Source organism: Peromyscus eremicus, chromosome 15, assembly GCF_949786415.1.
Source record: "Peromyscus eremicus chromosome 15, PerEre_H2_v1, whole genome shotgun sequence".
Lineage (NCBI taxonomy): Eukaryota > Metazoa > Chordata > Mammalia > Rodentia > Cricetidae > Peromyscus > Peromyscus eremicus.
Genome location: NC_081431.1, coordinates 39,961,512 through 39,975,226, shown reverse-complemented (window position 1 = coordinate 39,975,226; position 13,715 = coordinate 39,961,512). Strand labels below are relative to the sequence as shown.

The window sequence follows — 13,715 nt, the reverse complement described above, 5'->3', positions numbered from 1 at the left end:
GACCATGCAAATCCAAGAAACCTAACTGACAAGGAAGAGTTCCCAGGAAAGCTAGGAACCCCTGAGAATGTTGCAGGCAGGTGCTTTAGAACTATCTCTCCCAGGGCTCCTCCTACATGCCTCCAATTGCGCTACCTGAACTATCTGGCTACCGCTTTTATATAAATGAAAACAAAATCCAGTGGGTTTGGTTAAGGCTGTCAATGGCTTTGAACACCTGATCGGCTTTCATCAGAAGTTTGCTAGAAAAATTCAGCTCCGTTATTGCTCCTCAAGATATGTTTTTCCTGAATCATAAATCTGAATGATTCCCGAGGGAAAATAATGATGTAAAATCGGCATTTGAGAAACATGCCAAAGAAGACCAGTTTTAATGTAAATGCTTTAAACTTTATTTAAAAAAAAAAAATCTTAACTCATTAATTGTAAGAAAGCAAGAAGAAAGGTTTCATGTAAAACTATCCAGATGCAGCAGTTAGAAAACACTAATCAGGTCTCTAGTTCCCACTCAGTGTGTCGTATTAAGCAAATGAGTTAACCTCTCCATGCCTTAATCCCCTGACTGTGGAACGCAAAACAAAACTGTGCATCTCTATGATGTGGTCACAAGGAAGGATTTCAGCGGGTACTTTCCATGCCAAGCACTCAGTGCAGCACTCTGGCACACAGTAAGTGCTTAATAAATGTTAGTTTTTTTTATGAACTGTATCATCATTAATGCTTGTACTCATCCTGACATGTTTGCAGGGGACTTTAGTCCACAGTGGCTGATGCTAGACTTAAAAGAGCCCTACAAGGTTAGCCTGGCAGAGGAAATAACCTTCTCCTCACAGCTGAGATGTGAGACCCTGAGGCTCAGGTCACTGAAGAGGTCTACACAAAGGTCACATGAACAACATCTGGCAAAACTCCTGTTAGAAATTTGCTGAAAGTCAAGAGGAAGCAAGACAATGCTATTAGCAAGAGAAAGCCTGGCTGTAGATATTTAATGCTGAATCACCCGCAATTAACTAGATGCTAATAACTAAGAGTCATTCACAGCTTATTTTGTGCCAATCACTATCCTATAGATTTTTTTTTTTTATGTACTGCCTCAGCTGAACACGACAAGGATCCAACACGATATGCCTTATAGGTAAAGTCACTATTTCCATTTTGTGTTTGGGGGCTCTGAGACAGAGCAAAGTGAAGTAGGTTGACACAGTAGGCAGCAGAAGTGGCATTGAGATTTGAATCCAGAAGCCATGCTCTTAACAATGATGTGCTCTCATGCTTTGAACAAGAGACTGATAGATCCTAAACTCTAAGGCGACCCGTTCATCAGCTGGGTTCATTTAGACTAGATGGTGGCAAATATCCTGAGGTCTTTTACTACCTAGTTAAAAAAAAAAAAAAAAAAAAGTAAAACATCATCTGAGACCCTGAGAACAATACCTAAAGTGGATTTTGGAAAAAGCAAGATGCTGTACCTTAGCTTAAAATAAACATGGAATAGTCGAGAGAGTGTGTACCGATTCCAGTGAAGCATGCAGCAGAGATACCTTCCGCAGTGTCTTTACCGACAAAGTAGAGAAGTGCCAGTCGGCTCAAGAACAGTTCAAAAGCTTTGAGGAAATCTGAGCAGTCCGTGAGGACTTACCATCACACCGAAGATAAGCAGAAGGGCATCCTCAGTTCTAATCACATTTTTATTAATTATTTGACTCAACTCTTAGAACACTTGCTTATCAAATCTACAGATGACACAGAGCCAGTGGAGGTCTCATTCATTAAACAGCCCTGTCCAAAGACAACAAATGTGTGACTGAAAAAACTAGCAGTGAAATGCTGGAGTCCCATCCCCTGGATTCAAGTTCACTGGAGATGGCCTTGGGAAAATAATGTAACCTTCTTTAGCCTCAGCTTCCCTGTGTTTAAGATGTATACAATAACACTTGTCTTGTGGCTGTTGGTTTGTTTACATGTAGAAAGGCTGGGGTTTGGTGGCCACAGATGGAGCTTAGCTTTCTTCTCCACTTGAAAAGGATCCCTACAGGACGGATGGCAATACCAGAAACAAACAAGGAAATAAAAAGTACCCAAAACAAACTCGGCATCCCAAATCTCAACCTAAAATTCAAACTGAGGATAGAGTAAGGGGAACAATTCTGTCATCTGTGACAAATGTGAAAAAAATATAGTTTTTAGTTGACTACAACCACAAGTCAGAAATCTAACACCCTCTCTCAAAAAAAAGTTCAAAAGGATATTAACTGAAACAAACATGTTTATATTGTTCTATTTCTGGTAATTCAAATAATAATATAAAATGCCCCTCTGCTTGCAGATATTTTTCAACCAGTACAAAAGTTATGTAGGAAGTGTTGGAACAATGTAATAAACAAGGGACCCAATGGGGACCTAGAGAAAGGGGTTGGTCTTATTCTTTCAAAGAGCAATCAAGGGAGGTGTCAAAGAGGAAATGACCTCTGAGCACAGTCCTAGAGCCAGACAGAGGGAGAAGCAAGTGTAAGGAATGCCTGGTAAAAGGTAGTCGCCCCTGCTGTCAGTGGGCTGGCTAGAACGCAGTGGGGCTGGAGATTGCAAAAGGTGCAGTGGGTCCTGAGACACCCTTCACACCAAGCCAAGGAAACTCAATCCCAAAGTTAATTACATCAGGCCCCAGAGGCTTATCTGCCCCTGCCACTAGCCATGTGTACATATTTAGATCTAAATTAACTAAAATCAGATAAAATTTAAGAGCACAGAGAGTGCCCCTGTTGGATAATATAAATCAAAATATAACTGCCATCACATTAAGTTCTAGTCTACAGTGGTGCACAGTGCCACAGGGACATTAAGTAAATAAGTGCATTGGATCAGCATTTCCTTATTCAACAGAAACTAAAGGGATGAACAAAACACATGGAAGTTCTAGAGGAGTATTTTGATTTCTCATTTTCAAGGGTTTTAAGTAACAGAGAACATTTTGTCCTTAATTCAAGATGGCCGCCTTTCTGGAGATGGAGAAGAGCTCCCATTTTTGTTCTCTGGATAGAATGTTTATGTGATCTCATGGCTGTCTGGCTATCTGTCTTGGGCAAACACTTCTATGTAGCCCTTTAATACAGGGTTCCTACCATATGAGATTTGAGGTTTGTGGTATGTAGTTAAGGAACATTCTTCCTGAGAGCCCAGTATCCCAGCACCCAAGCACATGAGACTTTTCTAACACAACAGTTATGTAAAATTTAACTCCCAGAACTCTGATACTGAGTGCAAAATTGTATGTGTATTCTTTCAAGAGAATGGGAGCCACATAAAAACAGGGTACTAGAGAGATCTAATAGACCCAGTACTCCAGACAGTCATCTAGGGGCCATCTAGACAGCCACTCAAGTTATTTCCAACTCAAAAGTTCCACAAAATTTAGAGCTGACCCTTAAGAAAATAAAAAGACCATCATCCTGCAATAACATCTTTAGAGTCCAGCATCCCTTGACCTTGGTCAAAAAGATGACAAGTGAGTATGTGAAAGAACATGGAAAGGGCACAAAAGGCAGATATTCAGAGTCCTGTTGCAGAAGACATCATCTGACAGGCTTTGCAGAGGAGCCTAAAGAAAGCTCCATTAGAACTTGTAGATGGCTGTTTTCAATGTTGTTTCACAGAAATAAGCACATGATAAGGCTTACCAACTAGGGAGCTTTCCCAGCAAATCTAAAGCCCATCCCTTGTAAAATACTTAGACCCACACTGTAGTGATATATTGTGTACCCTAATAAACTTGACTGGGGATTGGAGGACAGAGCCAACCACTAGATTAGACACAGAAACCAGACAGTGGTGGCACACACTCTTAATCCTATCACTCGGGAGGCAGAGATCCATCTGGATCTCTTTAAGTTCAAGGCCACACTGGAAACAGAGCCAGGCAGTGGTGGCACACACCTTTAATCCCAGTACTGGGAAGCACACAAGCCTTTAATCCCAGGAAGTGACATGGTTTGGCAGAGAAAGGTATATAAGGTGTGAGGAAACAGGAACTGAAGCAGTTTAGCTGAGACTCTTTTGGGTGAGGACTTAGAAGCTTTCAGTCTGAGGAAATATGATTGGCTGAGGAGTTGGCAAGGTAAGGTTGACTGTGGCTTGCTCTGCTTCTCTGATCTTTCAGTTTTCACCCCAATATCTGGCTCTGGGTTTTTTATTAAAAGGCCATCTAGATTCGAACACCACCACCCACCTCCTGATGACGTGATAATACACAGTAATTACAGCAGGCTGCAGCTCCAATTCTGTGCGAAGGGGCTGAAAGAACTGACTTCCCGGGCAATACCACAAATTCTCTGTCACCCGGCGTAGCCCAAAAAGAAAACTTGGGATAATTTAACAAACTGATGAATTTAAAAAAAAAATTATGAATTGCGACAGATAACTGTTTTATGTGTGGATGTGGATTATAATTTGTGAAAGCTCAGAATATGGTTCATACTCCATTCAGACTGTTTGAACATAATTCAATAAACACTTGACTGACAATATTCAGAAAGCACTGCAGCATTCTGTGTGCCTAGAGGCCATCATTAGAAACCTCAATTGTCATGACATTATAGATCTCTGGGTGCCAATTAATTTTTTTATAGAAAAAGTTCAAATACTAAATACTGCATTTTCTTTAACAGTGGGGAAGCCTGCAGTGGGTAATACAGAAATTGGGGCAATTCTGAAGAAAACTGTGAAGTAATACTTGTCTTTTATAACTTCCCAATTCCCATGTAATGACCCCTGACTTTCTCCCAGCAGTTGGAATTCTCACACTACCGCCAGAGCTCACGGGTCCTAGAGATCCGAGTCAGAGTAACACTAGACACAGCACAGTCACTTCGTTGATGCTTGTTAAATCAATAGCAACATATTTAATCACAAGTCATTCAATAAAAGAATTTGTACCACTTGCCATGTGCCAGCATTATACTAGGTGCTGGAATTAAAATGGATGTGCCCATTCCCATAAGAGCCTGTTCTCAGTCATAAGGCCAAAAAAGAATAAAATGAACTAACTCCAAGTTAATAATGTCATAAAATTGAGAGTCTATATTCCCATTCTCAAGATCTCATCATCACTTTGATAGAATGATCCGGAAGTCCCACCATCTGAGCCCAAAGAATAAGTTTCTGTTAACAGCAGAGATTTGGGTTAGTGTATCAGAGACAGGTTTAGGTTGGGTAATCTCCCTATTAATTCTTCTTTTGGGGAGGGGCGTGGGTTCCAAGACTCAGTTTCTCTGGCTGGCCTCAAACTCAGCGATCCACCTGCTTCTGCCTCCTGAGTGCTGAGATTAAAGGTGTGCACACCTGGCCAACTAGCAATTCTTATAAAAAAGATGCCTCTAAAAGTATGACAAGGCACCAACTGTATGGAGCAGCATCTCTGAACGTAGCTTCCAAGGCCAGCAGCGGTAAGAGCACATGGCAACTTGTGATAAATAAGAATAATTCTCAGACCCCATTTCAGACTTGACTGAGTCAGGGACTCCAAGACCTGGACCCGCCGAGCTGCGTTCTCACAAGCCGCCCAGGTAATTGTGAGACAAAGTAGAGTTTGGAAGCTGATGCCTTAAGGAAAGGGCAGAGTGCACACAACTAACTCCAGCACGAAAGACCCAAATGAGGAATTAGCCCTGGTGCTGTTGGAAATCACCTGCTGAAAGAGATGCCAGCTGACAGAATAGTAGCAAACTAGTTCCCAACAGCACACAGCTGGAAATTGCCAGGATGTTAGTAACTGTTGAAAATTCATTTCATGCGCTTTTTTACTCTGACCAGCCCCATGAGATAATGGTGTGAAAATTGAGAAAAGTGACACAGTTTAAAAACTTTCAACTCGACAGATAAGCTAAGGACTGGGAAGGATTGTGGAGGATTTATGTCCCTCCTCCCCAAAGTTTCCAGAGCTTCCTTTCTGGTCCAGGAGGCCCCTCACACCACCATGTGTCTTGACAATGATACCATAGTCTCACCCCAGAAAGGTCCGTTCATGATGCTACCCAGAACACTTCTTTTGCAAGTAACCAGTTGCCTACTGCGCAGCTACATCTTGTGTTATCACGCCCCCCAGAAGGACAGAAGAACAAACCTCAAGCACACTTCCCAGATTCTTCAGAGATACCATGCAGATGCAACAAAATCACAGCAGGACCAACGCTGCTGGAAAAGTAAAGACTGGAGATTGCACAGCTGTGACAGTGATTGAGCTCAACTCCCAGGGACCAAAGGACCACACCTGGTGCAGGTCCGGCACGGGGCCTCTCTCTAAAGCCCCACACAACAGGATTGGATCCCACGAACCTGAGACGGGTACCTAACAAGTGCTATATTCTCAAGCCTGGGGTTCAAGCTCTAACACTGTGGGGGTGGGAGTCGAGGAGCAACTCCCAGGAAGTAGTCACTGCTCTATGGGGGGGGGGGTATCTCACATAAATGACTTTCAAATCATGTGTTGCTGTTTTCTTTGATGTATTTTGTCTCTTAAGGACGTATATTCTTGGCTTTCCAGAGATAGGGATACGAGATGCATCAGAGTTTGCGGGCAAAATCTGGCCAGAGATGCCAATTAAAGTAACATATTTAGGATATTCCTGAAGTAAAGACATATCACAGATAGTTCCCTGAAACAGGCTGCGCACACAAGAGAACACTAGTCAGAAGAGCCTACAAACTTGGTGCTGTACTTTCTGTCCTTAAGACTGATGCTAGAGACATCACTGGAAAGCCCACACAAGCCCTCTCTCTGTGTAGGCTTAGAATATGATAAGGGAAATGATGTATAGCTCGCATATCTCCGGGCCTTTTTTAAAAGGGACTGATGTAAAAGCCATGTGGTGTGATGGTGACAGTGGTGGTGACAGCAGTAGGGGGACCCTCTACAGCACCCCACCCCAACTCCAAACCGAGTTCTCACTGGAATTTTAAATGTTCATAGAAGCTTGCTTCTTAGATCAGGGGTTCGACGTTTCTCATTAGGAAAATGGCAAATTAGCATGAGGAGTCTGGGTGACAAATACTGATGGACAGAAATACCTTCTTCTTAACTATGGTCCCTAAGTCAAAGGTAATCAGCCACCTATTTGTCAGGTACTCAAATGCAACAGGCTGGAGACGTTTGTTATAAAAATGGCAAGAAATAGCATGTTTTAAAGTTTTCCCTCCAGCTGCCTTTCTCTATATCTCGGTCTCACCATAGACAACAGAGGACTTGAAAGAAAAGGCTGATTTCTGATACTGACCCTTTGCAAAAGACCATTGTCATATCCAAGCAGAGGCAAATAACCTCCCTTTTTTGAAAATTCTAGGGGAAAAAAAAACCCACATAGGCAATGAATTATTCACGAAGGCTGAACCTAAAAATGAGAGAGGGAGAAATACAAAAAAATAAATAAATAAAATGATAGAGAGAAGGCTGGGCCAGAAGAGAAAGTGAATACCTGCCCTCTGGCTCCCCGAATAAAAGAGTATTGATTATATTGCATTTTGGTCCACTCTTCTATGTCTTTGTGGTCAGCAGTAAGCAGATCAGCAGTCTGTCCTCTGCAGGACTGGACTGCAGGTGGGTGGTGGTGTCCTATTCAGTACAGCTTCCCTGATGGTCCTGAGCAGGGGACTAGGAAGGCCAACAATCTGCTCACCCAACAGGTAGAGTACCAATGGGTTTGCAAGAGTTCTGATAGCTTAGCAAATCTTGATTCACTTTTGTTTTAAGCAAAAGTGCAAAGTCCGTCAGAAACCAGATAGTCCTATAAAGAGAGAAACCGTGGGGAGGGGTCACCTACATCTTGTGCAGTAATGGCTGAAAATTGATAAGCAGTGTTCAATGGAGTCACTAAATTCAGTCTAGATCTTTTGGTAGGAAGAAAGGCCTGTGCTCATTATTTTCCTCCTCCTCCTTTAATTCATACTGTGTGCTACACCTATTGAAAGGAAAGTAACTGCAGGAAAGTGGGGGAGGGGAATGATAGACGCAAACCAATAGACGAAACTGTCACATCCAAAATATTCTTGCCTTCATCCTCAAGGCGTTTCATTCCTGTCAAATTCTCTCACTCCAGCTCACTTCCCAAGCTATATCCCAATTACAAATGGTTCTGACGATCATTTTTGGCCAGGCTTCCAGAAGACCCATAACTGCCACTATTCTTGGTTGTCAACTTGACTATATCTGGAATGAACTACAATCTAGAAATGGATGGCACACTTATGATCTGGATTTTGAGACGGGAAGACAACATGTCTTTGATCCAGATCTTGAAGCTGGAAGGCAGGCTTTTGATCCAGATCTTGAGGTGGGAAGGCACACCTTTAATCTGGACCACACCTCCTGCTGGAAGCCTATATAAGGACAATGGAAGAAGGAAGGGTTGCTTCACTCTTCGCCTGCCTGGCCTCACCTTGTCAGCACATCCATTCCTTCACTGGCACTGGAGCCTACTTCTCTGAGATTCCAACATACAGAAGACCAGCTGAGACACCCAACCTCATGGGACTGAGCAACTGCTAGATTCTTGGACTTTCCATTCACAGCAATACCTCATATAGAGACAAAACAAATAGGCAATCAAGAGACTATTCTATTCTAGGAACCCAAAAAAACAAAGGTCTTTATCCTTCATCCCTTGTGCCAACTACAGCATGGTATCTATGCACAAGTCAATGGAAAATATGAGGATTCTGTATCATATGACCACAGGATTTAATTACAGATTTCATCCTTGCTAATCCCCACTCTTTCCTCAGCTAAGACTCAGGATCCATTGGGGTTACATCAAACCTGAATTTATCAGGCCTGCAGTTTACTGTCTTGCAAGGCACATATATTTAGAGGCAACCAGAAGAGAAGAGTATAAGCCAAAATGAGAATGTTTACACTTTCCATAATCCTCAAGAAAATCCTCCAAATAAATTTACAATTCACTGAACACTTTACAGGAGGAAATCTGTGATATACACACATAGCCTCAGACCTATATCCAGAGTGCTCTGAGGAAACACTGAAATTCTCCACAAGAAATCATGCACACACAGTCACAGGTTCACTATAATGAGCTTCATCAGCTCAAAGGCTGCAAACGTATTTGATCTTCCAACTCTGAACTATGTTCGTTTCCACATAAAATGTGTGCTTTCCCTGCTGAGATGACCAAACAGGTGAAGAGAAAAACATCTCCTACTGTATATCTGTGATGTAGGGTCTCCAAGTCAGACATGTCATTTCTTCCCTTCACCTCTGACCTGGAAAAGTGGAAATGAGGGTGGGCTATCTCACAAACTATGTGAGAGTTCTCAAGCTTCTACCCACAGGGTAACTGTCCCTGAGCAAAGAACAGTCAGAATAGCAGTGTGCAGCACAGAGACCAGTGGGTAGCTTTCAGAATAGCCAATGCCTGGGAAGAAAGAACACTCTTGTTAGATCTACTAGATGAGCAAGCAAGAAAGAACGGAATGCCATAAAATGTGATATCACATTTTAAATCAGATTAGCATTTTCAAAAAGGCTATGGTATCATCTGTGGAAGAGAGTGTCATGAGAAAATAAAATTATCTCCCTATGCAGATGTAGCTTCTAAGAAAAAGGAAATGCATTTGGAGTGGGCTGTTGCCTTTCCACCATCTTCCATGCCAAATCTGGGATATTGTAGACATTTTCCTTCAAATTAGAACTAGGCAACCCCTATTAAGAGCAAGATAAGGTGCTCCTAAGTCAGGGGGTCCTACAAGCACAAATTAAATCACGCCTTTTACTTAGCTCATCCATTCAGATTAATAAAATTAAAACATCTGACATGTGAGAAAAGCACTTTAACATCCTAGTTCCACAGTGACTTTCTGTCACCAAACAAAAAGAAAAAAAAGTATTAACCCCCACAAAGTGTAGTGCAGAGCAATCAAAATCCATATGTGTGGGACTGTATGTCAGTATCAAAGCAGGTCTTAATGTTTCTGAACAATTTTCCTGTTGTAAAAATCTGACCCCTACAAAGAACAAAGTACTTCTTAAATTGGTCACTACCACAACCAGGAACACAGTCAATTGCCAACACATTAAACACCTGGGGATCTGATTTAGCAGCTGTGAAGTGGGACTCAGGAGTCCAGATTTTGTACAAGCTCTCAAGTGATACAAATGAGGCTCCTTGATCTCAAAGAAATGCAAGAATCTACATGACTTCACCTTGAACTAAGAGTCCCACCTTGCAGGTGTGCAGAGATTCCCAAAGGATTCCATTAATAATAATGGATGCTTATTGGGTAATTAGGTAATGTTCTAGGCACTTGACACATTAACTCCTTCAATTCTCCCAGGATCTATTATCACCCTGATTTTACAGGTAAGGAAATTGAGACATAGAGTAATGAAGTAACTTTTCAAGGTCATGGGGCTTCAAGAGGAGATGGGATTTGAACCCGGGCAGCCTAATTAAAGAGCTTTAAGAGTAACTGCTCCTCACATTGATTCTCAATAAGATGAAGCAGATATTTGAGGAAACTGGATGTTGAGAACTCAAGGGAAGGTGAGACTAGCTTAGATGCAGCTTGGGAGAAAATGCAAAGCCCACAGAGGTGCAATGCTTCCACGTGGTCACCACCGGAGCGAATACATTAGTCAGTTACACTGTACAACCAGAAGGGGAAAAAAATCCAACCAGGTTCTCAGCATCTTAACAGATGTTCTCAGAACAGGTTACAACAGCCTACAGGCTGTAGAACTGTAAAATGCCTAAGTATGGGGATCGCAAAGATGTCTGGGACAGGACGTATGGCCAAGGCACTGAGCACGATGGTGGAATCCATTCGCTCCAGAGTCCCTCATTTTGGCCGAAGAGAAGGAAAGGGGAGGTGTAAAAACTCAGCAGCACCTTGCTCTTACAGCGCCTGGTGGGAAACCTGTGTCTTTGCAGCAGAAGAGAAAACGTGGCAAAGAGGCAAAGCCATGGTGTAGGGAACGTGCTTCATGTCCCAGCCTGGGAGCTTGAGCCCAGCCGGAAGTACGCGATGTGCAGCACCGGGTCATTAGGACCCGCAAGGGAGTTTTGGTGGCGCTGTCCGAGGTGCCAAGGATGGCTGGCTGCTGCCACACTTTGCTATGCGAGGGTCAGAGAAGCTGCTTCATCTACTGCAAACAGAGAAGGGAGGGCATCTGGGGGTGGGGTATGTCCTAAGAGGGTCACAGCAAAGTGGCACCTGGTGGGTGGGAAACCTAAAAGAACTGTAGAAGGCGGACAAGGGAGGGGACTTTCACTGGGAGATCAGTAGAGTACTGCTCAGAGGAGTTATTTGCAGCCGCAGCATGCAACACAATGCAATCTGTCCGCTTTGTGCAGCTCACTGGCAGGCATGACTGCAGGGACCAGACCCCTCCCCCGCCCCAAGCCCCCAGCTAGATAGTTCAACCCAAGCACTCTATGGCCCAGATCATTCTGTGGGGGTGGAAGGGGGAGGTGAGAATGAGAGAACTAGGAGGAGAGAGGGAGAAACCCAGCCAGGGGGTGACTGTGGGAGGATGTGAACAGCAGCAGGAAGCATCACTGCTTAGAGATGCTTCTTCATTTCTAATGAGGTGCTGCCTAGAAGCACCATGCACCAGCCAATCCCGAAGCTGCTGAAGCAGGAAACTGGGGTGGAAAAAGAAGGCCAAAAACTGGGGGGTGGGGGGGCGGTCAGGGATATGTCTAGGCCCTGGGGGAAGCAAGCTGCCTTGCAGACTAATACTTGAGACCCCAGCTTCCTTCGGCGGTCTCACTACTGCACACCTGAAAGGAGGGTGGGGAGGAGGGAGCTTGGGGGAAAGAGGAGGAACCTCTTTTGCAGGTGCATTCTTCCCAGGAATTGTACCTCCACAAGCATAAAAGTCTCTGTCCCCAAGCCAACTCCCAATCACTGGCTTGCCTCCTATAATCCCCTGAAACACCCTCCCACCCTCAACTCCCAATGGCCTTGCCAGGCATGCAAATTCTTAGTGCAGAGCAGGCAGGAAGGTGCCTGATCAGCAGCCTGCACTCTGTGCACTTGGAAAACCTGCAAAGAAGCTCCTTCCATGGCCTTTCACCCTGAATCCATCACCACCAGAGATGACCCACCCACTCTTTGTGAAGAGGGATACCCTTGGCTTTAGAGGGAGATGGTTTGCACACCTATGACCCTCAGCTGATGAATTCAGGCCCAGTAGATCTGCCTGGTTCAGGGTGCTGGAAGAGCAATCAGGTATGTCAAGCAGTAAGAAGCAAGAGTAGTAACCCAGGGCCAAGGAAAGGTGAACACACCTCCTTGCCTGAGAAGAGAACTCCAACTTTGAGCTATGATGGACTGTGATGACATGATCACCTCCCCTGACAGTCACTCACTTTCAATGGAACTTAAACTTAGTCTCCAGAGTTAGCTGAGTCCCCAGCTCAAAGCCTGTTTTATAAGTATTCATTTGTCTCCTTGTATCCACGGGTTTGGCTCATGCTCTTTGGAGCTTCTGGGCTAATAAATCCCCTCCCAGAGCCTCAAGTTCCCTACTGGCAGATAGTGCCAGTGTCTTCCCAGCTGGTAGGAATGGGGGCTGAGGGACTGGCTGAAGTGGAGGAAAAGAGGGAAACGATTACGAAAGAAAGCCCTGAGATTCGAGGTAAACCAATCCACATGGAGTGCAGCTTCTGAAATGATTGGGGCTTTGGGGGTGGCCGAGAAACAGACAAAGCCCAACCCAGAAAGGGGCAGACACCTCAACACCAGGCACCTAAGTACGATAGAGATTTCCACGCGGAAAATAAACCAAAACCCGAAGGTCTTACCTTGAAAAACACTAGTGACCAAACAGGTCTCCAGGGTACCAGGCTTGCCCCTTGGATGCAACGAGGTAGGGTGCACTTCAGCAAAGGGGCAAATTTGGGCACCAAGAAGGGATGGGGGATAAATTCCATGCTAGGTATTTCCCCCCTCACCCGATGGAATGCAAAGGGAGAGAGGGGAGGCATGGTGGGCAAGAAAGGATATGGCCAATCGATGAGCTTCTTGGCGTATTTCCTGACAATGTTATCTTCTCCGAAGATGAACAAGGATCTGTTGACCGTGAAACAGTTCTGCCGGACAGGAATGGGGTTGTACAAAGCCATAGTCCGCGCCCTCTGCGCTTTCGACTGCTTGTAGGCTGCTGCCGGCCCTGAGGCCGGTACCGGGGTTCCTTGCCGGTTCCTGCTCTGGTCCGAGTCTCCATCGCCTGAGCCCGGCCTGCCAACGACCACCGCCTCCCCGAAGCGAGCCATCCTGAAGTTTAAACAGACAGAAGACACACAAAGGTGATCGCCGAACACCCGCACACAACAAGAGGCAGGAAAGACACAGCCAGACTCAGAGCCTTATCCACACAGGCGCAGGGACCACCGCCTCTGGGGACCCCTGCAAGCTCTTCAGCCCTGCTCTGAACTGTTGATTCTAAAGGCAACCTCTGCGAAGCTCCATTCCTCAAGAAAAAAAAAAAAAGAAGAAGAAGAAGGGGGTAGGGCTTGGGGGTGCTCAGCTTCTAGAGGCAATATTTTCCCCAAAATGCCAGCGTAGGGTGGTGTTCAGGGACCGGAGAGGGGTGGAGTAGGATGTTCCTCAGACATAGCTCCTCTTCTGGCACACGCACCACCTGGTTCAGAGAAAGGCAGGCACCGGCCCTGCTAGGTAACAGTTTGCTGATTTATTGGCTGGGGTGA

General features: G+C 44.6%; 1 protein-coding gene across 3 annotated transcripts in view; it reads right to left on the bottom strand.

The window, feature by feature from the left end:
- Cacna1e (calcium voltage-gated channel subunit alpha1 E) overlaps positions 1-13,384 on the bottom strand; it is a 304,112-nt gene extending 290,728 nt beyond the window's left edge. For all 3 annotated transcript variants that reach the window (XM_059280418.1, XM_059280419.1, XM_059280420.1), the window contains exon 1: positions 13,012-13,384. In XM_059280418.1, coding sequence (XP_059136401.1) covers positions 13,012-13,280 — 269 coding nt within the window. In that variant the 5' untranslated portion in view covers positions 13,281-13,384. The remainder of the gene's footprint in view (positions 1-13,011) is intronic.
- Positions 13,385-13,715: the final 331 nt, after the last annotated feature.